We start from the raw sequence: 26,016 nt of genomic DNA, 5'->3' as shown, positions 1-26,016 counted from the left end.
TCCTCTTTATTTATTGGTTGTCTCTTGAGTATTGTCTAAAGGGGGGGATTGTGTAAGTTTTCTGAGTGAAGGACTGTGTATTATAATTCCTGCTGTTTCCTGTGGTCCCAGTGATTAGTAGAAAACATGAAAAAATGCCACCTAACTTACAGGTTCCCTCTCCTATTAATATGTATATGACTTAAAAGAGTTGGACGTACCTTTGGTATAAAACGATAAAGTCAGTCAAGAAACCACTGGGTGTCTCTGATGCTCCACTTGCAGAAAGAGTTGCAAGGTTTTTTCCTGAAAAGTGGCTGTTAAAAAGGCAGTTCAGACCATCATAACTACTTAGAAATGACTTGGTTTTCTGCTGCTTTGGCAGTATAACTGCCTTTATTGTTAGCTTGTTATTTTGATACCAGTAAATGGTAATGAGAGAAGACATCTGGAAGCAATTCAGTTAAATGGGATTCAGTGCACCTTTGATCTTTTGGAATAATAATGCTAATTGACTGAATTTTCAAATGACTTTCCTTATTTTTTGCCAAAGTCCAGTATAGAGTTTGGATATATGTACATATCTCTCATTTACATATCTATACAAAATTTATTGTTTGGTTTTAAATTTATTGTTTGCTATTAAATCCTCCCTCAGTCCAACTGGAGCATTAAAGCCGATCTCTCTTACTGATTATGCAAGATGCACAAGTGTGTTTGTTAAGCTATAATTTAGGCATGCCCATTATGTTTATTGTATATATAGCCACTATCTAATAACCCTAATGATAGCTGCAGGCCCACTGCAGTCCTATATTTCTGTGATTGTATACTACTACTGTGCTTGGCTCCTGGGCCATGCTCATTGCCATGTGATTAAGTGTTTTGAAACTAATAAAAACCTGTAACCTGAAGAGTATAAGCATTCCTTTACTGAACATCGGAGTTTAGATTAGGTCTTGTACTCACAAAGCTGCAAGGGAAGTTCAGAGGGACTGAATCTAGTGAATAAAATACTGAATGGGTTAAAACTGGACTGAAATGGTGATATTCATGCAGGGCATGAGGAAATAAATTTCAAATTGCAGCACAGAGTCAAATTTCCTCCACAGCGAGAAGTCCAAATCAGTATCCTTTTATGCTGCTAGCAGAATTCTATTTATATTCATATTCTGTTCCTCACGCCTGCACAAAAAAGTGAATATTTAAATATATATATATCCTTGGAATCACAAAGGCTAAATTCTCTTCCAGAATAAAAATCTAGAAGTCAAATTAATAAGTTGGAAATTGAAATGCTCTTAGGAATTAAGACCTTAAATTGCATATCTTGACCAGCTTTGGCTCCTAATTTGATTGTCTTGGGAATCCTCTCACTCACTTGAATACTGTCAGTAGCTACAGATGCATTCAGTGGAGGCAGTACAGGCATTTCTGTCCTAAGGCTTACAGTGGAGACTGGAGTACTGTACTATGGCTCCTACAGTCTCCAAACTTGTAATTTTTCCAGACTTGCTACCATTTGCTTTCTTTCAGGCATTTCAGGAGAAAGGGTAGCTAAGAACTCCTGAGATATCTGGGCTGCAAGCATTTGTCTTTTGATGTGATATTTTTGTAGGAAGAAATAAACCATCATTATCCAATGAGTTTTTATTGTAGTCTCACCCAAGGTCTACTTAGATATTTGTCCCTTCATCTGCTTTTAAATAATAACTTCAAAAGTCTATTGAAAGAAGTAAGCTGGCTCAGAGTGAACATTGTGCCATATAGGCATGCCTATGTTTGAAATTTGTGTGTCCTCTGAAAGAAGGAAGATCTATATTGTTTGATTTTAGTGATCCATATATATAGATTTTGATCTTTAGGTGTTTCTGCAACAGAGGCGTGTATCTGTTACAATGGGTATGTTAAGCATTGTAAATATGCCTGCTTATGGTATGAATGACTGAGCTGTTCACAAAAGAAAGTAAATCTTTGATAAATATATTTAATCTCTTTATATGTATGTAGAATGTAAAGTAAGGACATAAAAATCTGATATAGAGCTGTATAGTTCATTACTTCAGATCTGTTGATGACTGCAAATTTTCATGTTACTGTGACACAAATTCTCTCAATAGATTATAAAAGAAGGTGATACATTTCAGGGAGAAAGATTTTTAATACACATATGTTATGATAGGTTTTTTACAGTGCCTTTGTGGTAGCTTTAACTGGAAGATGTGATGAAGAAGTACTTAGCCTGCTGCTAAAGCTACCTGAAAACAGTAAAACTTCACTGATAGTAGAAGAATTATGTTCTTTACCAGCACTGGACTTGTATACTATGTTTGTACTGATTATACAGAATTTGAACTTACGTCATATCATTTACAAGGTAAGATGGGGAAAAAAAAAGCATTCCGTTCCTATGTTTTTCTTTTGAAAGTGGTCTAAACCATGCAGGTAGATAGAGTAATAATTCTATTATTTCTTCAAATGTTCTTTCTGTGTGGAAGCAAACACTGGATATATGGCATTTTTTGTCTTTATTTAACTTCACAACCGTTGAAGAATGGCATTAGTAGATGTTACTGTATTCCACTTCTTGCTTTTTCAGGAAAATTATCACTGGGGAGTTAATTATGAAAGCTTTAGAGAAAATATAGGAGGCTGAAGAAGTAGTTTTATTAATCTTTAGCAGAGTTTGCAGTTCATACAATTAGTCACTTCTTAATTTGTAATTGGGGAAGACTGATCTAGTATCATTGGAACCAAAAAAACAGGAGTTCACACTACAAGAATTACAAAATTATTTTCTAGGAAAAATTCACAGCACTCTGAAGTGCATTTTATTTGCTGTAGAAATCGTGTTGGCGATTTAGGTGGCTACTTCAGGAAGGAGCTTTTTCCGACTCTCAGGAAGAGTCTTGCTATAAGGGCAAACCTCCTATATTTTATACGACCCAAGTCAAATGAATTTGACAAGAATAATACAATACCACAACTATAATAAAGGAGATGTAGAATTCTGTAGCAAAACTGTATTATCTGTACAGCTGTAGATAATCTAGGATCTACTGTGGGTTTTCAGTGAGATAATATTTTTACTTGTAGGAGCAAGATTATTGGATGTGATTTGTGATAGTTAGCAGACATTTATTTCAGTTCTTTTGGGGTAACTGACTGATAGAGCATAAAATGCTGTAAGTATAAATAGTTGAAAAATAGTTATAATGTTGGGAGGAAGAATATTTTGTCCTAAGGTCATAGATGCTGGGTTATATTCTGGAAGCTGCATGTACAGTTAAACAGGTTGGCCACACACCACAAGAAAATTTCCCAGAATAGATTAAGATACCAGAGCATAAAGGGGAAGATTTATGCTTTCTGAATTATCTGCCAAGCTAGAGGAAGAGAAAAAATGAAAAGAAAGACCCAGTGTTTATTCTGAGGGGTTTTTCTACTGGACTCTTCTGAAGCATAATGAATTCTTGCAAAGAATAAAAAATGTTATCAGCTCATCCTAAAATATTATGGAAGTTTTACTGAATTTTTAACTGAATAAGATTATTTTTTACACTTTCTCTTTTTTTTTTAATGTGTAAAAGCAGGTAAAGTTTAAGAACAAAATTAAGCACAGACAATACGTAGGAATCAAATAATGGTGGATAAAATAAAGATAATCAGAGAAAGCAGCTGAAAGTATACAATGAGATTATGTTGTTGTAGTTATAATGCATAGGCAGGTAACAATGAATCAGTTTGTATTACCATATAATCTAAATAACCTATAAAAGCAAAGGAAATAGAGAGAAAATTCATAATGCCAAAACTTGTGTGGTGGAAACAGCTAAGAGCCAGTCGAGTTTTAGTCAAGTAGGGAATGAAATGCACACAATTATTTTAGGTAAAAGGTAATGAGTACGAAAAATGCAAAGGGAGGAACAGTGTGACAGGAAAGTTTGTTGTCTGACATGCTTCCTAATGGAACCAAAGTGGCTGCTAGATTTAATTTAACTTATGAATTATTTTAAAAATATTAAACTGTTGCATTGAGCATCTTCAACCTGTTGAAGCAAAAGTTCTCATTTACACTGAATTCCAAGGGGGCAGAATGTTGTAGATCCCATTGACATCTTGGGTAGGGAGCTCTTTTCATCTTGGTAGGTGTAAACATGTTCACCAGATTTAAATTCTGGATTTGTAACAGGCCAGTTCTAACGCAACCAGAGAACTTTTCTTTAGCTGAATTTGACAGTAACTGGGGAGTTATACTAAAAGGAGTTTTGTTAAACATGGTTTGCAGGAACATTGTATAATCCTTTTCAGAAAAAGACCGAATAATTTTGATTCTTTGAAAAGTTAAGACTGGAATTCATTGTTGTGATTTTTCCTTCCTTTCCAAGGTTAAGATACCATCTGAGATAAGCAATGTACTAAACATGCTACTAGACGTGGTTTCTAGTATCAGCTCTCTTCTCAATAAAGCCCACCACGTCATGGAAAACCTTCCAGTGTTCCTCCAAGGAATTCAAAATATTGACGTGCTTGACATCTCTGCATTGCAGCAAGTATGTGTATGATTTCAATATGCAAAATTAATTCGCATCTTGCAGTGTTTTGTTAGGGATGTGTGCTCAGTAAGGGAGGAACACTAATAGAAATTGTGTCCCAGAAAGTTGGGAACTTAGAGAGGAGAGTCCATAGACCCTAGGAAGACTTATCTGGTCTCTTTCAAGCACTCTGGTAATTTTGAGACTACCATTGTATTGTTTCAGTCATCTGTTTTTTCATTAACTTATGAGATCATAGCCTAAGTTAATATGGTGTTAGGCTGAGGATTAAAAATAGCATCTATTATCTGTGATTTGGAAATAGCCATGCCTTTTATGCTAATGCTGTCTGAGCATTGATACAGCTAGCACAGTGGTGGAGACCTAGTATTAAATAAATCAGAAAAAAGATTCCTGTTTCTAAGCAGGGTCCAGTTTCGTAAGAAGACATGCTGACCCCTGTGGCATTACCTTCTGGATTTTCTAGTCTGTGTGGAAAGTTTAGGATTTAATCTGGTTCTAAAATTGCAAACCTGTAGAAGGTCCCCCAGTGGTAAACTGTGCAAACCGGTTTGTGACTACAGTACAGAGTAAATATGGTTTAAATACTGTTTTCCCTGGTGATATGAGTCTTTCTCAAGATCTTATAATGTATGTGACAAAGAGGCACTTTGTAAAATGCTGTTCTGTGCATATCCGTTTTGGTTTTGAGCCTCTATTCTTTGGGGTAGCTCTTTGGCTGCCACAATGAAAGGTGGCTTTCACCCGATGTTTGCACCTTTTCTGCTTTCCTTAGTCTGACACAAACAGAATTAGTTTTTCCTTCAAATAAATGAAGTTTCTTTTTGGAGTGAAATCCCAAAGTTGCTTGTTTCATATAAGAACCTCTCAACAGATCCTGCTGAAAAAAATTTTGCAAAGGAACAAATGGAACAGCAGAGGGCCATCTGGTCACGGTTTTAATCTTTGTTCCACGGCAACCCATATTGTCCGGTAATATAGTACATACTTAAACTCAGGATTTTTGTTCCTTTTTGTATCTTTGCTTTTTTGGTCACTTTTTCTGACACAATCTTTTTCTTAGTTTTTAATAATTCCTTTTTTTTTTTTTTTTGAGAAATGGCTGTTTGGTTTTGTCACCTAATAATATGTGGAGGATAAAAAAATTCAGTGTCTATTTCTTTTGTCAATAAACCAAATTTTTGATGTTTTGAAGGCCTTTTTTGTCTCTGCAACTTTTTCTCATTTGTAGTTTTTTTATTTTTAAGTATCATTTCCTTTTCAGGTTTAACTGGACTTTTTTCTACTTTCCAATAATACCTTTAATTATTGATTATTTTATTTGCTGCTTTTCTTTAGTGGCCAAACCTGTGCTACTGATTAAGTGCACTACTAAGGTGCAGATGTTGCTTGTATGCTTTCTCCCTTAAATATTTACTTCTAGTTCCAAAAAAGTGAATTCTTAAGGGCTTTAATTTTCGTGATAACAAACAGCAAAGTAGTTCAGTGACCTAGGAAGATTATCGAGTAAAGTAAATGAAGCTTTTTGAAGTAAAAATATGTGGACCCTCAGCATAGAGTGAGACAGATTGTCTCCTTCATTAACTTCTAACTGAAACAATTATTTTGAAGTTGATTTAGAAAAAAAATTGGCTACTTCTATAAGGAAAGAGGTAATAAAATAATTGTCAACTATGCACTAGGATTTTTGTCTGAAATACCTTTAAAATATCTATAAAAGTGAAGCTGAATTAATATGCTACATATTGTGTAATAAAAGATGATGTAAAACTCAGTATTTGCCAGTCAGTTGTAATTGGGACACAGAACCATGTTTTACTGCTTATCACATTGACTGAATAGGTAACTCCCCGAGGACAAACACTGTTGATTTTGAACATGATTTTTTCTTTTTTATTTGCTGTTTGAAATTGTTTGTTTGTATTTCCATAGCTAATTTTTGGTATGGTTGTCACTCATGAACAGATAAGCTGGAGGAGACTTGCAGAGCTACTGAACACTGTTGGTTATGAAAGGTGGCATCATTCTGTAATCCCTCCACTAACTTGAACAAGTTCTCTGTTAAAACTGTCATTACTGAAAAGCCTCTTGGCATTGTATGCATACAAAGTTCTGACTTAAATTTATCCATAGCTAGTATGGTTATTGCTGTATCAAAAATGTTCTGTGGCTTTTACAACTTCCCTGACTTGCCCATGTGTTTGTGGAAGGGCAGTCATAGCCCTTCTCTGCTTTGATACTTTAAATATGTTTATTTTAGTATTTGTTTAGGTTTTTTCTTGTATAATAGGCTCTCAGTTGTCTCAGGCATCCTAGTGTCATCTTTGTATGCTGTATTAAGATTTATCTTGAATGTTGTGACAAGAAATGTGTGCAGTCTTTGAAGGGAATTATGGCTCATGACTCTTGTAGTTCTGCTCATTCATGTCTCTACCTACTAAAATGACCTTCTTAATCTTGCATTCACCTTTTTCGTAAGCTGCACACATTTTTGTCTATTGCTTGATAAAGGATCAGATATACCCAGGTAAGCTCCATTTTATAACAGCAGGTCATGATTTCAGTTGATAAATAATGCTTTGAACTGGTTATCTTTATACTCATTTCACTTTCAATTAGGTAATTGGTTTCTTGCCATATTGCATTCTGATCTGCTTTTCTCTTACAATGACTTCTGGTATAAAATTAGGCAAATTTCAATAATTTGCTTCTTTCAGGGCCAAAAAACTTATCACGGGGTACCTAAGATAAGTCTCATAAGAATACCACTATTAAATTCTCTGTGATCCAGTGCTTTCCTTCCTTTTAGCAGGGTCTCTGCAGTATCTTCTTAATGTCATTTTATGCTCACAGTATAGTTATTGGATTGATGCTGATTTTATTTTCTAGGACAAGAACTTTAATTGGTTGTTAGAGTTCTCCTACTTTAGAGATAACATATATCTTTTTTGGAAAAAATCTCTGTGTTGTATTGATGGAGTGGATAATTTGATAATGCATTAAATTCTACTTCCTTTCATACTGTTTGTCTTCAACTGCTCTCCACTTTAAAATTTCTTGTATATCTTGCCCTATTAAACATCACAATAAGCTATGCATTATTTCCTGAAGCATTATGTCACTCATTCTTGAGTATAGGTGAATGTTCTACTTTTCATTCAAATATTGCCGTTTAAATTTGATAGGATTCTGGAAAAAAATTTAACCAGATCAGCAATTTTGCCATTTCCCCCCCTGCTTCTGTCAATTTCAGTACAATAAAGACTTTTATTTCTTGTTCTACCCAGAAGTAGGAATATATATTTTGCTGTGTTTGTTTCCTTTAGCCCTTTGGTTTCATCAAATTTTGAATTATCTCTAACATCTATGTAGTTTGCCAGGAAAATGGCATTTTTTTCGCTCTCTCTTAATATAGTCATTCAGAATTTACTTAGTCTTATGTGCTGTAACCTAGCTTGACTTTCAGCTTTTTTTGTTGAATAGCTGATGTTTCTACTCCACACTAATTTGGTTTTATTCATATTTTTTTTATCATAAAATTGTCCAGTTAGGTCAGAAGCCCCTATGCTATGAGGGTTTTGCCTCACTTGAGAATCCAGTTCCAGATAGCTTGTTAATCTTCAGTACCAACCTTCCTCTTCCATGAATTTGTTGGAGTGACTGGCTTGACTGATTGCTTTGTTTATAGGAGGCTGCTTGTTTGGATTGATTAGCCTTGCTTACAGACCTACTTCATTTAGTTTATACTAAAACAGCTGCATCAAAGATAAATTTTTCTGAACATCCATCCTATATAGTTCTCCCACTTTATCAAAGCCAAATTTTAGGAAACATATCTCATTGAGTTAGTGAATATTTAGTTGAAAGACAGTAAGTAGATTCAGTCCGTTGGTGGCAGCTTACAGCATAAATATTCAGTATATGAATTTCAAGTTATTTTGATTGGAACCCGAATTAATTAGCAAGTTTGTGCTCTTTGACTGAAGGCCTCATTTATCCTTTTAATGCAAATAGTCACTAATAAAGATTCAAAACCACTTTTATTCAGCATTGTGCATAAATAAAGTTTATTCCTCCATTAAAGTCACAGAATCAGAATCACAGAATCACAGAAAGGTAGGGGTTTGAAGGGACCTCTGTGGGTCATCTAGTCCAAACCCCCTGCCGAAGCAGGGGCGCCTACAGCAGGCTGCACAGGAACTTGTCCAGGCGGGTCTTGAATATCTCCAGACAAGGAGAATCCACAGCCTCCCTGGGCAGCCTGTTCCAGTGCTCCGTCACCCTCAGAGTGAAGAAGTTCTTCCTCAAGTTCAGACGGAACTTCCTATGCTTCAGTTTGTGCCCATTGCCCCTTGTCCTGTCGCTGGGCACTACTAAAAAGAGTTTGGCCCCATCCTCCTGACACCCACCCTTGAGATATTTGTAAGTTTATATTAGGTCCCCTCTCAGCCTGCTCTTCTTCAGGCTGAACAAGCCCAGCTCCCTCAGCCTCTCCTTGTAGGAGAGATGCTTCAGTCCCCTCACCATCCTTGTAGCCCTCCGCTGGACTCTCTGCAGTAGCTCCTCATCTTTCTTGAACTGGGGAGCCCAGAACTGGACACAGTACTCCAAATGAGGCCTCACCAGGGCAGTGTAGAGGGGAGGGAGAACCTCCCTCGACCTGCTGGCCACACTCTTCTTGATGCATCCCAGGATCCCATTGGCCTTCTTGGCAGCCAGGGCACACTGCTGGCTCATGGTCAACCTGTTGTCCACCAGGACACCCAGGTTCCTCTCCACAGAGCTGCTCTCCAGCATGTGTGCCCCAAGCCTGTACTGGTGCATGGGGTTGTTCCTCCCCAGGTGCAGGACCCTGCATTTGCCTTTGTTGAACCTCATCAGGTTCCTCTCTGCCCAACTTTCCAGCCTGTCCAGGTCACGCTGAATGGCAGCACAGCCTTCTGGTGTATCTTCCACACCTCCCAGTTTGGTGTCATCAGCAAACTTGCTGAGGGTACACTCTAACTCTTCATCCAGGTTGTTGATGAAGAAGTCCATGCCAACAGATTTAATAAAGAACTGTAGATGATGGTATTATGAAATCTAGGTATTATTTATTTATTATGCTCTATGCGGAAACCATATGCAAGAAGTCCGATTTTTGGGAGCAGCCAACACTGAGGTTTAAATAACAATTTCTAATATTCCTCCAGGATTACTAAAGAAGCACCTGGCACTTCAGTAAATGCATTGATCAGGATAAACTGTTTCTAACAGCACAATCTATAAACTGTCTGTGATTTATTCTTTATTTAAAGTGATGTACTACTTTGAAAATTGATTCTTCTGTTTAAAAAAATAAATCCAATGATAAAAATGGATAAAATTTTTTCTTTCAGTGTCAGATGTATTTGGTTGACATATCACAATCTTTTTTTCTACTTGCCAGTTGTGCAGTCTTCAAATGATATCTGATAGTCTAGTTATGTTTTTCTTAAAAACCATCTGCAACAGTAATGAGTATCAGGTGGGCCAATGCATCCTTCAGTTATCCTCTAGCAGCACATTGCCTTGCACTTGTATCCTCTCTTAGAACTGCGCACCTGTACAGCCTTCTGTGAGATACCACTACAACTGAGAGTGTTATCTGAAAAATGAAGCTACACAGAGGAGGCTGTTTTTCATGGTTTTTTTTTTTTTTTTTTGAATGTGGTGAATGATGGTGCTTAAGCCATAAAAGCAGTGAGATTGCTCTCTTCATTAGGCATGTGCTAGTCATGAGCAAACAGAAATAATAAATGCTAATTTGACTCAAGATGTGCAAAAGCTAGAAGCACATCTCAGAAGTTAAAAGATGTACTTGAAAAACAGGCTTTTAAGGCACATGCACTTGAATATTATTTTTCGTCTTAGCAACAGTTTCCACTGCAAACATTCATATGCAAAATGACTTTGGTTGTTTCTGCTGTGTTTGTGACACAGGAGTAATCTGTTGGAAGAGCAGACTTTGTGAAAACTGGCATTGTAATCAAGGAATCTGTAGTCCAGTTGCCTTGATATTTTCATTCCTTTTCTGCCTAAAAGATACACAGTTTTTCAAAGTTTAATCTGGTACATCATACTACTGTCTTTCATCAAGTATCCTGGCAGTTTTTTCCCTCATGGCAAAGGTGGTCAGGAGAACCAAAAAGAGCACAGCAGGCCCTATTTCTCGTAGGCAGTTTCAGCAGTCTAGTTTTGTCAGTCTCCTTGGGTGCCAATATTGAGATAACACCAGGGCTACTCCCTGAAGCTGCTAAAAGCAACTGTGATTCATCTGTTTTTCTGTTTGTTTGTTCTAGTTCCTGCAAGGTGGGCAGTTCAGAAGTTCAGCTCTTGGATCCTTGGGGTCTATGATCAAGGCAGTGTGTAAAGAAGAGTCTTCATTTTTCAGCAATGCAAACCTGTTCATTGACATGCCCGGAATCGTGGGCGTCTTGGAGGACGATATGGCAAAATATGGCATTCCTGAAGACTCAAGTAAGAAAAACTATCAATCACAAGTTACAAGTATGAATTCAGAGTTTAAATAAATTCTTCCCTCTTAAATGGAAATGTTTATATACCAGCTGACATCTCAGCTGACACTGTAGTCCTGAGCACACAGGTTGATCAATTAAAGTTTTATGGCTACAACGTAACTGTGGAGGAGATATAAGTAATTCTGGTTGTTTTCTATCTTTGCGAATAATAAATACAAGGATTCCTGTCTTAGAGACATATTTGTTAGGATTTTTAAAGCACTTGATATTAAAAATATATCTTTGAGATACAAGATTGAGAATTTATTGTTGCATGCTTTTCTTCTGTGAACACAAAGCTGTGGTATTATTGTGCAGTAAGATATGCAAGCCCTCTGGATAAAATAACTTTTTAATAATTGATATTTCTGTTCTCTTTACCAAGTGCCCAGAAAGTCTCTTAGCTCTTGTATAATTTCACCTTTGCTCTCTGTCCTCAATATGCGTTTGACTTAACCTGATTAGTTTTAATATCATTAATAACCTTGTTAGTGCCTCAGTGGCCCTGTGCAAGAGAAGAATACAGTGATTGAGTATCACTAGGGAAGGATCTGTGACTATGAATCAAGGCACTATCATCTATCAGTTGCTACACCCAGAAACAGACTCTTGCTTGGCTGAGGCCCTTGGGAGGGAGCCAGAGCTCTGTCCTAGCCTTCTTTGCTTGTGTGTGGGATAGCAGTAAGCAGGCAGCTCTGCTTTTCTTTCCTGTTTGAATAATGGAGTTAGCAGGATGGTTGATTAGAAAGCTTGTTTGGGACTTCGTGTCTTTCAAAGCTGTTTAGGCCAGAAACAGTATCTGTTTCTTCATGATTTTTTTTTTTTTTTAAATATTGTGGCAACCCTAGAGTGTTGTAAGACATTTTACTTTAGGACCTCAAAATATCTTTAAAGCATCAGTTAGTTCCAGCATTCTTATGAGTGAATTAATACTGTTTCCCATATTTCACAAACTGGTAAGTAACACAATAGAAAAGAAACAAAAAAATGAGGCCACAGACACTTTATTAGTACTCCTTTGTAGTGATTAACTTGTACATGTTTTGTGAACAAGACATTTGCCCATGACTTTCTGAATATCACAGCCAACTCAGACTACCAAGTCTTATGTGCCTTTAGCATATTGATGTTTTTGACTGGCCATCTTGGAGCCTCTTAATTCTTTGCTGTCATTTAGCAATGACTGTGTTTAGTAATGATTGTTTCCTTGAAGAAGGTAAAAATCTGAAAGCAAAGAACTGGGTGTTCTTCATTGTATATTTCTGACACTTGTTTCTTTAACTTTCAGGAGGAGTTTAAATGGTTTTGGCCTAGTTTTCCATGACGTACAATAACTGGTCTTCCTTGAGGAGTTATTACAGAGCTGGAAAAGGGACATTTCTGAAACTACTTATAGTAAATAATAAAAAGCCCCAAAACACGTGAGATGGGCATAAAAGGCTAAATGTTTCTCATAGGAAACTCATTGTCTTTACTTGAGAGCAAGTACAGTGGTGTATCTTGGAAGCTATTCCTTGGATCCTAGTTCTGAAGGACGTACGCCCTAATGCATTAATAACCCCGTCCATAGGAACCTGTTTTTTGATTAAAGAATGGAAAAATTGAATTTATTAGATTTTTCAAATCAGGAAGTTAAGCATCATGCCAATTTTTTTCCTCTATTTTTGGTAGATTCTTATGAAATTGTACAAATAAAAAAATCTTTATTTCTGAAGGAATATGTGTATTCCTACTTTCTTAAGTAAGAACAGAAAGCTACAGAGCAACCAAGGGTGTGGATTGAGGTGGATTTTTTTGTTTGTTTGTTTCTAAGTGACTCTTCTCCCAGCGTTCATTTTCTGGGCAGAGGTTTTGCATGTGTTCTTCCACTCTAAAATGCACTAATTTAACTTTTAGGATAGATGGGGTTCACAGGCTGCTTTTCACAAATGTGAGAAGCTCTTTGGATTCTGATTCTATTTTTCTCCTCTAATGTGTAGAGTTCTGCATCCTCAACACTATCATAGACTGTGGTTAAAAGATTTCTATTCAGGGACCTGTAGGGAATGCTTGGTGGCAGTTGGATGGTATTTGGCATGGTGTTGTGGCAGGTCCAAAATTAAGACTCAAGGTTTTCTTTGAATTCAAAAAAAAAAAAAGATAATAATCCAACCTTACTTGTGTTGTCCGTCTTAAACATGAATCTGTCTTTGTTTTTGCAGCTCCATTTTGCTTGAAGCTTTATCAGGAGATTTTGCAGTCTTCTAACGGGGCTTTACTATGGACTTTCCTGAAACCTTTATTACATGAGAAGATACTGTACAATTCAAACATCAACATGATTGACCTGGTGATAGAGAAGGTGAGTATCAAAAGAAATACTATTTCTGTTTATTGACTGTGTCTTTGTACTTATTTTTAAAAATTCACAGAATCACAGAATCACAGAATCACAGAACGGTAGGAGTTGGAAGGGACCTCTGTGGGTCATCTGGTCCAACCCTCCTGCCAAAGCAGGGTCACCTACAGTAGGCTGCACAGGACCCTGTCCAGGCGGGTCTTGAATATCTCCAGACAAGGAGAATCCACAGCCTCCCTGGGCAGCCTGTTCCAGTGCTCCGTCACCCTCAGAGGGAAGAAGTCCTTCCTCATGTTCAGACGGAACTTCCTGTGCTTCAGTTTGTGCCCATTGCCCCTTGTCCTGTCACTGGGCACCACTGAAAACACCTTGGCCCCATCCTCCTGACACCCACCCTTCAGATATTTATAAGCATATATTAGGTCCCCTCTCAGCCTTCTCTTCTTCAGGCTGAACAAGCCCAGCTCCCTCAGCCTCTCCTTGTAGGAGAGATGCGTCAGTCCCCTCACCATCCTTGTAGCCCTCTGCTGGACTCTCTGCAGTAGCTCCTCATCTTTCTTGAACTGGGGAGCCCAGAACTGGACAGAGTACTCCAGATGAGGCCTCACTAGGGCAGTGTAGAGGGGAAGGAGAATCTCCCTCGACCTGCTGGTCACACTCCTCTTGATGCACCCCAGGATCCCATTGGCCTTCTTGGCAGCCAGGGCACACTGCTGGCTCATGGTTAACCTGTCATCCACCAGGACACCCAGGTTCCTCTCCACAGAGCTGCTCTCCAGCAGGTCTGCCCCAAGCCTGTATTGATGCATGGGGTTGTTCCTCCCCATGTGCACAACCCTGCATTTGCCTTTGTTGAATCTCATCAGGTTCCTCTCTGCCCAACTTTCCAGCCTGTCCAGGTCATGCTGAATGGCAGCACAGCCTTCTGGTGTATCTTCCACACCTCCCAGTTTGGTGTCATCAGCAAACTTGCTGAGGGTACATTCTAACTCTTCATCCAGGTTGTTGATGAAGAAGTTGAACAAGTCTGAGCCGAGTACTGACCCCTGAGGGACACCACTAGTTATCGGCCACCAACTAGACTCTGCACCGCTGATGACAACACTCTGAGTTCTGCCATTCAGCCAGTTCTCAATCCACCCCACCGACCACTCATCCAGCCCACACTTCCTCAGCTTCCCTAGGGGGATATTATGGGAGACTGTGTCGAAAGCCTTGCTGAAGTCGAGGTAGACAACATCCACGGCTCTGCCTTCATCTACCCAGCCAGTCATGTCATCGTAGAAAGCTATCAGATTGGTCAGGCATGATTTCCTCTTGGTGAATCCATGCTGACTACTCCTGATAACCTTCTTTTCTTCCACTTGCTTTTTGATGACCTCCAGGATAAGCTGCTCCATCACCTTTCCTGGGATGGAGGTGAGGCTGACCGGCCTGTAGTTCCCTGGGTCCTCTTTCTTGCCTTTTTTGAAGATTGGCGTGACATTGGCCTTTCTCCAGTTCTCAGGCACCTCTCCTGTCCTCCAGGACCTCTCAAAGATGATCGAGAGTGGCTCAGCAATGACATCCACCAGCTCCCTCAGCACTCGTGGGTGCATTCAATCGGGGCCCATGGATTTGTGGACGTACAGATCGCTTAAGCTATCCCTCACACAGTCCTCCTTGACCAAGGGAAAGTCGTCCTCTCTGTAGGCTTCTTCTCTTACCTCCAGGGCCTGGGATTCCTGAGAGCTAGTCTTAGCACTGAAGACTGAAGCAAAGAAGGCATTCAGTAGCTCTGCCTTCTCCGCATCCTCTGTCACCAGGACACCCGCCTCATTCAGCAGCGGCCCCACTTTGTCCCTAGCCTTCTTTTTGCTGCTGATGTAGTTGAAGAAGCCCTTCTTGTTGTTTTTGACATCCCTTGCTAGCTTCAATTCCAGGTGGGCCTTGGCCTTCCTCGTCGCATCCCTGCATGCTCTGACCACATTCCTGTATTCTTCCCAAGTGGCCTGTCCCTCCTTCCACATTCCATGGACCTTTCTCTTCCACCTGATCTCTGCTAGAAGCTCCTTGTTCAACCATGTTGGTCTCCTGCTTCCTTTGCTCGATGTCTTTCTCAGGGGGATGCGCCGCTCCTGAGCATGGAGGAAGTGACGTTTAAAAAGTGATCAGCACTCTTGGACACCCCTACCTTCGAGAGCCCTGGCCCATGGGATTTCTGCCAGTAGTTCCTTGAAGAGGCCAAAGTTAGCCCTCCTGAGGTCCAAGTTTTGATCCTGCTTATCGCCCTGTTTCCTCCATGCAGGATCCTGAACTCGACCATTTCATGGTCACTGCAGCCGAGTCTACCTCCGACCTCCACATCCTCCACCAGTCCCTCCTTGTTTGTTAATACGAGGTCCAGCAGAGCGCCTTTCGTTGTTGGTTCCTCCACCACTTGCATCAGAAAGTTATCATCAATGCTCTGTAGGAACCTCCTGGATTGCAAATACCTAGCTGTGTGGTCTTCCCAGCTGATGTCAGGGTGGTTGAAGTCCCCCATGAGAACCAGGGCCTGTGATTGTGAGGCTGCTTGTAGCTGCCTGTAGAAGGCCTCATCAACTTCCTCCTCCTGGTCAGGTGGCCTGTAGTACACACCCACCGTAATGTCACTCATGTGAGCCTGTCCCTTAATTCTAACCCACAAGCTTTCAACTTGTTCCTCATTTGCCCCCAGGCCAAGCTCAATGCATTCCAGTTGCTCCCTCACATACAGAGCAACTCCAGCACCTCTCCTTGTTGGCCTGTCTTTCCTAAAGAGTCTGTAACCATCCACGACAGCATGCCAGTCATGCGAGCTGTCCCACCACGTTTCTGTGATGGCGACCAAGTTGTAGCCATCCTGCTGTATAATGGCTTCCAGCTCCTCCTGTTTATTGCCCATGCTACGTGCGTTGGTATAGACACACTTGAGCAAATTCACTTCTTTCAGGATAGGTAGAAAATATTGGAAAATTATCTTTCAGGAAACTGGATCCACCCTGAGTTCTCACCTTGTTCCCACTTTAAGCTTAAATATTTTTCTTAACTTTTATCCTGCTTGTTACAGTGGTTTCACTTCAGTGTGGAAAGCAGAACTTTGTTCAAAACCCCTTAAACCTTGTATAGAAAGAGCAAAAAGAACACATTAGAGAAGCATCATGTGAATCATGCTGTATCAAGGTGTAGGATATATGTATTCCAAGTGAGATTTTGCCCTCAACATTTTCTTATGATGGAAACTCCAAAGGGGCAGCATAGGGAGCTGTGGGGATGGGACGCCCCAGGAATGAAAGCCTGTTCTGCGGGAGTCACTGAGCTATTCATAAAAAATCCCAAGACAAAACAAATAAACCCAAAAACCCCCTGAAGAACTACTGCCAAAAAACCCCCAGCCAATCAACCTACAGAGCATCCTTACTGATCATGTTTCTAATGACACTAGTATGAATGACCAGTAGTAGCTGAGCTGCCTGACTTGATATAATTCAACAGTTTTACTGGCTCTGTAGTTTTGGTGTGGTAGGTGCTCTGTCTTGAGCATGATTATCTACAATGACATGTTTGTTCATGATTAGCTTTGAGGCTGTTCTGTAAAAGGAGGAATGATGACTTATTTTAAGTACACATTAGAGTTCTGTGCAAACTCTGATTCAGCTGTGAATCAGAAATAAAGTTTCAGTGATTTCATATTTTGCAGTTAAATAACTTAATTTGAGCAACAGACCATCTCTCTGGAGTTGAGTGTAAATAATTTCAAATTTCTAGTCAGCTAAAAACGAAGCTGCTCTTGATGTATATAGATGCAAATTCTATAAAGAATGAGTTGTAAGAAATGATATAAATTCCAAAGTGTTTTCAATACTTACTTGTATTCTATGTTACAATGACATTTAGAATAACACACTGAAGGCATTCCATGTTATTTTGCCAATTAATATGCCAAAATCACATTCTTAAAAGCATCTGCAAGAAAGATAAATATCCCGACATGTTGTGTTCCGCTACAGATCTTTTAGTGATATCAAGACTAAGTAATACAGTTCAGAATGAAGTTTACTTGTGTTCTTTGTTTGTTTTTTTTTTTTAGTATTCTATAACAATACAAAGATTCTGGTAGATGCTTCTAGCATGTTGTCTCATTATGTATTCTCAGGCTCACAAAAGTTTCATCAGCTTATTCAGGAATCTGTGTAAATACACTCCCAACCTTCCCCAAAACCTGTAGATGTAACAAGCGATTATGGATGCGTATCTGTTTATGTGTAAAAGTGAAAGGTAGTAGGAAAGTTTCTTTAAAAATTTTTTTCATTTATTTTATTGCAGAAGCCTACCAGGTATTGCTTTAACTGAAACAAAATTTAAATGTAAAATACTGTCCCAGGTATCTCGAACACAGCTACAAAAAACCAACCCTGTAGCCCTTGCACAGCCAAATCTCATTCTTAAATTGGAACAGAAGTTCTAATTTGCTTTAGACTATGTGATCGCACGGCAGCTATTTACTAGAAGAAAACAGTAGAGGATTAAAGCTAAAAGGAACATTGATGTTTGTATGCTAAGATATAGTCCCTAAGTTGTTTGTACAGACTGTTTTTTTCAAGACTGCGTAACTGACCATTCTTCGATAAATTGTGAGGTTGCTGGTTTTACCTTCTCAGAAGTTAACAATTCTAATGTGTAGAATAACAGCAACCATCACTCTATAGGCTGCAGTGCTGATGAAGAACGAAAAAGTTCAGTAACAACTGGCATCCAGGAGTTCAAAGACCACGTCTGATGTCTTTTATCCTTGCTTTCGCAACTGAACTTTTTGCCACTGATGAGCTGATCTTATGAAATTATTTCTTATTTCAAAAGATTCTCAGAGTTGATCTTATCTTCAGCCAATCGCATTAGGACAACTTTTTTCTTTTTCTTTGAAGTCAGAATACGTGTGTGTGTGTGTGTATATATAAATATAAATGTAGCAAGACAATTGAGAAATGAAAGAAAGAAAACTAGTCTCGCAAATTAATTAATTTCAGTTTCCTGCCTTTTTGTCTAGTACAATTAGAAAAATTGATAACAAGTTAGGTAAATTCTTATTATAAACTTACGTATCCTGTCTGACTTTGCATAAGCACCCTTGACTTGTCAGCCTGTTTAAATATGTCATTATAAAAGCAATTCAATAAGCTCAAACCACAATTTTTATTTATTCTTACATCAGGAAGAGGCTTAGACATATTCAATCCGGACAGGACCGGAGTTGATATTGAAGACTCTAGGTTTTAATCAAAGGCAATATCCTGCCTAGGTGTTATCAAGAATATTCATTTTAATGGGTCTTTACTGATTAGGAAGAAGAGAATTTGAAGAGAATTTCTATTAAACATCAAAGTCCATCTAGTCATTAGCATACAAACTCACAGGAGTTGCTTTACCATGAGAGATTAAGCATTCATCTTGCTCTAGGTTCTGACTCCTACAGTAATCAGTAAAGGCTGTAGAGGGAAGAACTGAAGAACAGTAAAGTGATAGACTCTCCAAATACTGTACCAACTTCCAAAAACTTAAAGGTCAGGCTTGCCAGGACTTTACTGCTATAATGTGTCCGCTTGCTTTTTGAGTTTATATAAACTCTCAGTATTTATAGTGCCTGTGGTGAGATGTTCTGCATCAACAACCTCTTCCTTGCTTGTTCTTCAACTGAGGAAACTTCTTTTTAAAAATCCTGTTTATGTCTCCCAACTATATTTCTGTTCTCTATTTCTGCTACTACTCTTTACTGAAATTTATTATTATAGCAAAAATAAAATTTGCTTAGTACAGATTTCAGAATTAGTCTGTAGTCTCCTGGTTCCCCTAGCAACTTTTTATGAATAGCATTGCATTGGTTATTTTCCAGTTCCCTGATAACAAGGAAATTTTAATTGGAATGTTACACTACAGTGACTACTTCAACCTTTTAATCCTTGAGTGTTCTTAGAATTCTTGGCTGGGTGTTCTCTTGTCCTGGAAACTACTTCTTGTTCATTTTGTTAAATTGTACGGCCTTTTTTTTTTACGCTGCTTCAATTTGAGACAGATTCACTAAAGAGTTCTCTATGTAGAAGGCTTCTGAAATAGGAATTTCCCAAAGGCCTACTGTGGTGAATGAGAGAGGAATAAAAAAATTAAAAAAAAAATCCTTTTTTTCCTAGACTTTCTTGTTTTCTTATTTGGTTATAACTTCAGTTTTGAAAAAGGAGGTTTTCTAGTAGTCTCCTGTTGTGTAGAGTGTATGTGCATGCATGTGATCGTTCTCAGGTCTTTCTCAAATCTTTTTTTGATAGGCAATATGTATTTGTTCAGTTTTCCTTATGTTGTCTTAAATAGTCTCTGTACCTCCTGCACACAACTTACCCGTTTGCTGCTTTTAAGTTCTTTCAAAGAAGTTACTTTATATAAAGTTTATATAAAGTTCAAAAATCCATTCTGCTGCAGCAAGTTTTTTTTTTATTGTTTGTGTAAGGAAGTTGAATACCTCTTTGAAAGTAACTTCAACAAAATAAAATAAATCTTTTGAGTTGTTCAGAATCAAGTCAAGAAGCACTACGATCTGAGCTCTACCAAGCTGCTTGATACAACAATTTCTGATGATGTCTTAAAATTTTATCTCTTTGTGTTCCAGTGTGACCTGTGCTTGCTCTGTACTGGGGAAATAGCAGTCTCCTGTTCTGGCTGTTTGCTACCCTTGCAGCCTTTCTGGACTCTCTCAGCTTGTCACTATCGTGCCTGTACAGTGGGTTACAAGATCCTGATGTTGAGGCCTGGATTTCATTCCATGACGTTTCTGTCTTGCTTGTTAATAGGAGAACTTGTTTAGATGATTTGACACCAAACTTGAGTTTAATGTTTAACATCACTCTGCCTTTGGAAGTGGAATGGGAAATCTCATAGAAATTAAATGCATAAATTAGTTCAGGAAAATTGAATTATCTGACAGGTTTCTTTGGGGCCTTCTGTGCTACAAACGGGAAGAAAGAACCACCACGAATTGTTTTCCCATGTTGTGCTAGGAGTGAGATTTTGCAAAAGGCACTAAAATACTATGGCAAAAACTGTGTACTTTCAATAGGAATTATTACAATAAGTGCAGTCCCAAATTGGAGTTTGCAACTCATTGCAGACACTCTGCTGGGAAATGTCACGATCTCTTTTGTAATAACAATGCTGGATTGTGCTTTAATGCACTTACGTGACTGATAACACCAATTTAAACAAAAAGATACTGCAATATTTTCCAATCTTCAATACACTTGTGATCTGTTTGAAACAGACTGGAAAAAAACCTGATGGTTGTTTGCTAATGGCTAAGAGAGAAATTGTAGCTTATGTCTAACTGAGAGAATATTTTGCTATACTCAAGTCTTCCTCTGTGAGAGTATTTTGAAATAAACTGATTGGTCAGTTGAATTTGTTGTCCAGACCATGGTTCTAACTTTCACTTTTATTGTATATTCAATCAAAGTAGTTTGCATAGAAGACCCACAAGGCCTGCAGAGACTTTCATTTGAGTATGTCCTAAGTGCATTTTTTTCTTCTGTCTTTCTGAAGCACCTGTATGATACTCTGTATGAAAAAGATACTATAAAATAAAGAGGTCTTTATGATACTTCAGGTAGGAAACATACATGCTACAGGAAGACCTTTATTTGCTTGATATTCAGAGACTGCAACAAATACTTTTCATTTCTTAAGTAGAAAAAAGAAAGCACAGATATCCCTACTGCTGACCATCAAAGTGAAATGGAAAGGGGTTGCAGAAGACCTGAAACAAGCCTATTCTTCCTTTTTCATAAGATTTGCTATGCACAGATTTACTTTGTTTGTCTCCATCTATTCTTTTTCCCAGGCTAATTTCACTTTTGGCTTTGTGGAAAACTTGAATATTTACTCTGAGACATGGCTTAGGATATCTGAGGTTTTTAAAACCAGTGGGAATGTCCTCATGGTCTCACGACTGCAGGTTGGTGAACTTCCAACTTTCCAATTATTTGCTACGTGATCTAGACAGAATTTCTATACATGTAAAACTGCACATCTATCTGACTTCAGATTTAAAAAGACATGAAAAAGAGGCAGATTAACTTTAGTTATGAGCTTACAGTGTGATACTGAGAAACTTATGAGGTGAAAATACTTAAGTGTTACTTCACTACGTCAAATATTACCAGGCAACAGGGGAAATAAAACAAGTAGGTACACCTACAAGATTTATACAATTCTTTAAAACAAAGGTAAGATTGTAGGAAATAAAATATTTTCTCAAACTTGCTTGTATATCACTTGCTTTTTCCAACAATGTGTGCAACTGATAAAAAACAGGTAAGAGCAATATTAAATAATAATAAAAGAGCATTGTTGTTACTATGATTTTTCCCATTCTACATCTTTGTGTAACTCACGTGCCCCCCCCCCCCCCCCAATAAAATTTAGTTTTGACATGTTTGACGTGTGAAATAATGCATGGCTGTTACACTTTGTGAAAATAAGCAGAATCCTGTTGTGGCCCATACGTGTCAATTGAACTGTTAAAGTTCAGCGAAGGAATGATGCTAGTAATCAGAATCACAGAATCACAGAATCACAGAATAGTAGGGGTTGAAAGGGACCTCTGTGGGTCATCTAGTCCAACCCCCCTGCCGAAGCAGGGTCACCTACAGCAGGCTGCACAGGACCTTGTCCAGGCGGGTCTTGTATATCTCCAGAGAAGGAGACTCCACAACCTCCCTGGGCAGCCTGTTCCAGTGCTCCGTCACCCTCAGAGGGAAGAAGTTCTTCCTCATGTTCAGACGGAACTTCCTGTGCCTCAGTTTGTGCCCATTGCCCCTTGTCCTGTCACTGGGCACCACTGAAAACACCTTGGCCCCATCCTCCTGACACCCACTCTTCAGATATTTGTAGGCATTTATAAGGTCCCCTCGCAGCCTTCTCTTCTTCAGGCTGAACAAGCCCAGTTCCCTCAACCTCTCCTTGTAGGGGAGATGCTCCAGTCCCCTCACCATCCTCGTAGCCCTCTGCTGGACTCTCTGCAGTAGCTCCTCATCTTTCTTGAACTGGGGAGCCCAGAACTGGACAGAGTACTCCAGATGAGGCCTCACTAGGGCAGTGTAGAGGGGAAGGAGAACCTCCCTCGTCCTGCTGACCACACTCTTCTTGATGCACCCCAGGATCCCATTGGCTTTCTTGGCAGCCAGGGCACACTGCTGGCTCATGGTTAACCTGTCATCCACCAGGACACCCAGGTCCCTCTCCACAGAGCTGCTCTCCAGCAGGTCCACCCCAAGCCTGTACTGATGCATGAGGTTGTTCCTCCCCATGTGCACAACCCTGTATTTGCCTTTGTTGAACCTCATCAGGTTCCTCTCTGCCCAGCTTTCCAGCCTATCCAGGTCACGCTGAATGGCAGCACAGCCTTCTGGTGTATCTACCACTCCTCCCAGTTTGGTGTCGTCAGCAAACTTGCTGAGGGTACATTCTAACTCTTCATCCAGGTCGTTGATGAAGAAGTTAAACAAGACTGGGCCCAGTACTGACCCCTGAGGGACACCACTAGTTACCAGCCTCCAACTAGACTCAGCGCCACTGATGACAACCCTCTGAGTTCTGCCATTCAGCCAGTTCTCTATCCACTTCACCGACCACTCATCCACTCATCGTGCACTAGGCTTGCAGATCCCAGGATGCTCTTGGAGAACTAATAATCCCCCCCCCCCCCCCCCCCCTCAAAACTTGGCAGATGAGATAAAGAAGTTAAAATGTAAAAGGAATGCCCAAAAGCCAGTTTTCTAAAGATATTTATTTTACCACTGCCAGTGGTAATGGTATAGTGGCCCAAAAGTCTTGCAGGAAGAGAAAATGGGTTTCTGTCCCAGCAGATTTACAAGAACATTAGAATGGACTCACAGTTAAAATATTTTCAGTAAAGGAGGACAGTGATGTACAGCAATGGCGAGTATATGCTGCTGTTTGTTTGGAATGTGTGGAGTTAACCTGTTAAGAACGGAACACTGAAGACATCGAAAGGCTAAGCAAGTGCACTGGTGTTATGCAGGAAATCTTGGTAATGGAATTGAACATGAATACATATATATATTTTATATTTCTTTAGAGAAGATAAACCTGATGTAACATATAACATTTTTCATTTTAGGAAGCACTGCAAAACAATTTCATAAAGCACTTTATAGAAAGCAGTTTGGATATGGACATGGAAAACCTCTTTAAGAAAATTCAAGGATATGGTATGTACATAAATGTGCATGTAGTGATTACCATTATTAGAATTGAACTTAACACTGCGCTCAGTTGAAATTGAATGTTTTACCTACTTAAACAATGCTGAAGTACCAGACTTTAAATTCTCTTGCTGAGTTGGTCTCAAGTATTTCTAATTGTTTTTTTTCTTCTAAGTGACTGGACAATTTGCATTTCAAAATATTGAAGACCTGAAAAATTTGGTAACATTATTAGAAGTGGCAAACTGTCATGGGAGAGTTATAAACAGAGGAGCTGTATTCCTAAGGAGGGAAGGGAGAAGGAATCCCGGTATCCACAGTTCCATTAGGTAGCAGTAAATTTTTGTAGTAAATTTTGAAGGAAGTCTATATACTTTAAATGTAAATGAATAGAAAATGAGATTGAATATAGTGTGTTTAGTTGAAAGCTGTCTGTATTTTTTTTTCTCCTTGTATTGAGAATTAGTTGTGTGTGATCTTGAGCCTTGGAAAAGCCTGAGATACGGCTATAATCAGAGAGCAGCTAAGTTGGGCTCCAGTTGGTAGAGAACAACCAGGGTCAGACCCAGCCCTGGGACTGCCAGGCAGGGACCATGGGGGCGATGCTGAGGCCGGGCCAGGACGTCACCCCACGGGCAGGGGTCTGAGCCCAGATCAGCAGGTCCAAGGCCACATCCACAGCCAGACTGTGAAGTGGTGGGCGCTGCAGCCTGCGGCAGGCCTAACCACAGCTCTGCATAGCTGTGATGGAAAAGGAGTGGCCCTGGCTCAGATGGCTGCATGGGGCTGCGCAGCAGTGTCCCCCTGGGCCATAGCCAGCCTTGGCTGCACCCTTTCTGCATTGATACTAAGCCCTGGCAGCGAGACCTCCAGGAGTACAAAGTATGTCCTCCAGGGCCAGATATGGCAAGGGGAACAGTTTATAATGGAGGAGATGGTGATTATTACGAGTAATTTTGGGTATACAGGGATTTAAGAAGGAGAAGGGAAGAGTCTATGCTGGAAAATAAAGTTATTGAAAGATTTTAGAAGAACGTGATGGTTGAAAAAAATCTGTGTGACTTGCTGTCAGTAGGGTAGGTGCATGATAATTAAAACGATTGCTGACATGTGCCAGAAGCAACTGTCCATACCAAGGCAGAGTCTAATGACATTTAAGAAAAGTCCATGATTTTGCAGACCAGAAAGAGAGAAAAGTGAGGTAAAATGTGAGGTAACAGATAGTGTGACATCATGTACAAAGGGAGCTGGGTGCTTCCTAGAGGAGGATAGTGGTAGAGAGGACAGAACTGTGTAGTTTGTTATCAGTGAGTTAGGATAATTCTGAGCCAGACACAAATCTGTTCCGGTCTTTTGTTGGAAGAGGGCAGTGATGAGCTCTTGGATGTCTGCATGAAGGGGCTGTGTGGCCCTTACTACTGGAACAAATGGACTTCACAGCAATATAGATGATTAAGTCTCATCTACAGTCAAAAAATTAAGCCTAGAGGTAAACTAAACAAATAAATGGACCTGAATTGCAACTTTTACTGGATTTCAGTACCTGCTTCTACAGAGGAGATGGACAAAATCCACTGAAGCTCCTGAGAGCTTGTAAATGATGAAGTGTATTCTTAGTCTGAAATTGTACTACTGCCTTGAGCTGGTGCTGTTGTGGTTGGTGTGAACTGACATGCTTGACTTTTCTTTTGCACACAGGATGTGAGATGTAGTTGAAAATGGCCTTGATTTGAAAGATGTGTTTCAAGGGTAGGACTAGCTGCCACACACTTTCACTAAGAAAAATGGCAAATTGTGTCCAGAATTCAATCCGGAAAGTAAGAAGCTGGGCTCAGGATCTTCCTTAGGCAAGAGACTCAAACTTGAATCTGCTGCCTCTCAGGGAGATTTTATTAACCACTTGAACTGTTGCCTAGTCTGGGTCAGGCACAGCTCACTGCTCATGATGAAGCTGGATCACAATACAGCTAAAAAATCCCTCACAGAATCACGCAATTGGAAAGACAGGAGAGAGGGAAGAGCAAGTCTCCTAACCCACAAGGCCTGCTGGAAATGCAGCTGTTTCAGTATGTTAGATAATCAATAGATGGATTTTGTTTATTTGAACCTAACACTGGGAACTACATGATAGGTTACGGGCAAACTTAATTAAGTAGATATCAAGATCTCTGGAGTTATGAAGTCTGTCTTCACAGTTGCAGAAAACATAATCACAGAAATCTGTGCATGTGTTTCTTAAGCTATAGATTTTTTACAGAGCTAAGGACATTTGACAAATGCGTAATAAATCATTAATAGTCTTGGATGGTGAGTGTAGGAAATCGTTTAAATACAATGGT

General features: G+C 39.4%; 1 protein-coding gene across 1 annotated transcript in view; it reads left to right on the top strand.

Moving 5' to 3' along the window:
- The window catches only part of ABCA13 (ATP binding cassette subfamily A member 13), a 228,576-nt gene that overhangs the window by 63,221 nt on the left and 139,339 nt on the right, over positions 1–26,016 (top strand). Inside the window, 6 exon segments of the mRNA XM_075415298.1 lie at positions 2,162–2,356; positions 4,368–4,532; positions 10,856–11,033; positions 13,276–13,415; positions 21,292–21,405; positions 23,593–23,683. Of these exon segments, the coding sequence (XP_075271413.1) occupies positions 2,162–2,356; positions 4,368–4,532; positions 10,856–11,033; positions 13,276–13,415; positions 21,292–21,405; positions 23,593–23,683 (883 nt within the window).

This window comes from Opisthocomus hoazin, chromosome 3 (assembly GCF_030867145.1).
Source record: "Opisthocomus hoazin isolate bOpiHoa1 chromosome 3, bOpiHoa1.hap1, whole genome shotgun sequence".
In the NCBI taxonomy this organism is placed as follows: domain Eukaryota; kingdom Metazoa; phylum Chordata; class Aves; order Opisthocomiformes; family Opisthocomidae; genus Opisthocomus; species Opisthocomus hoazin.
This window is presented reverse-complemented; position numbering and strand designations above follow the sequence as displayed.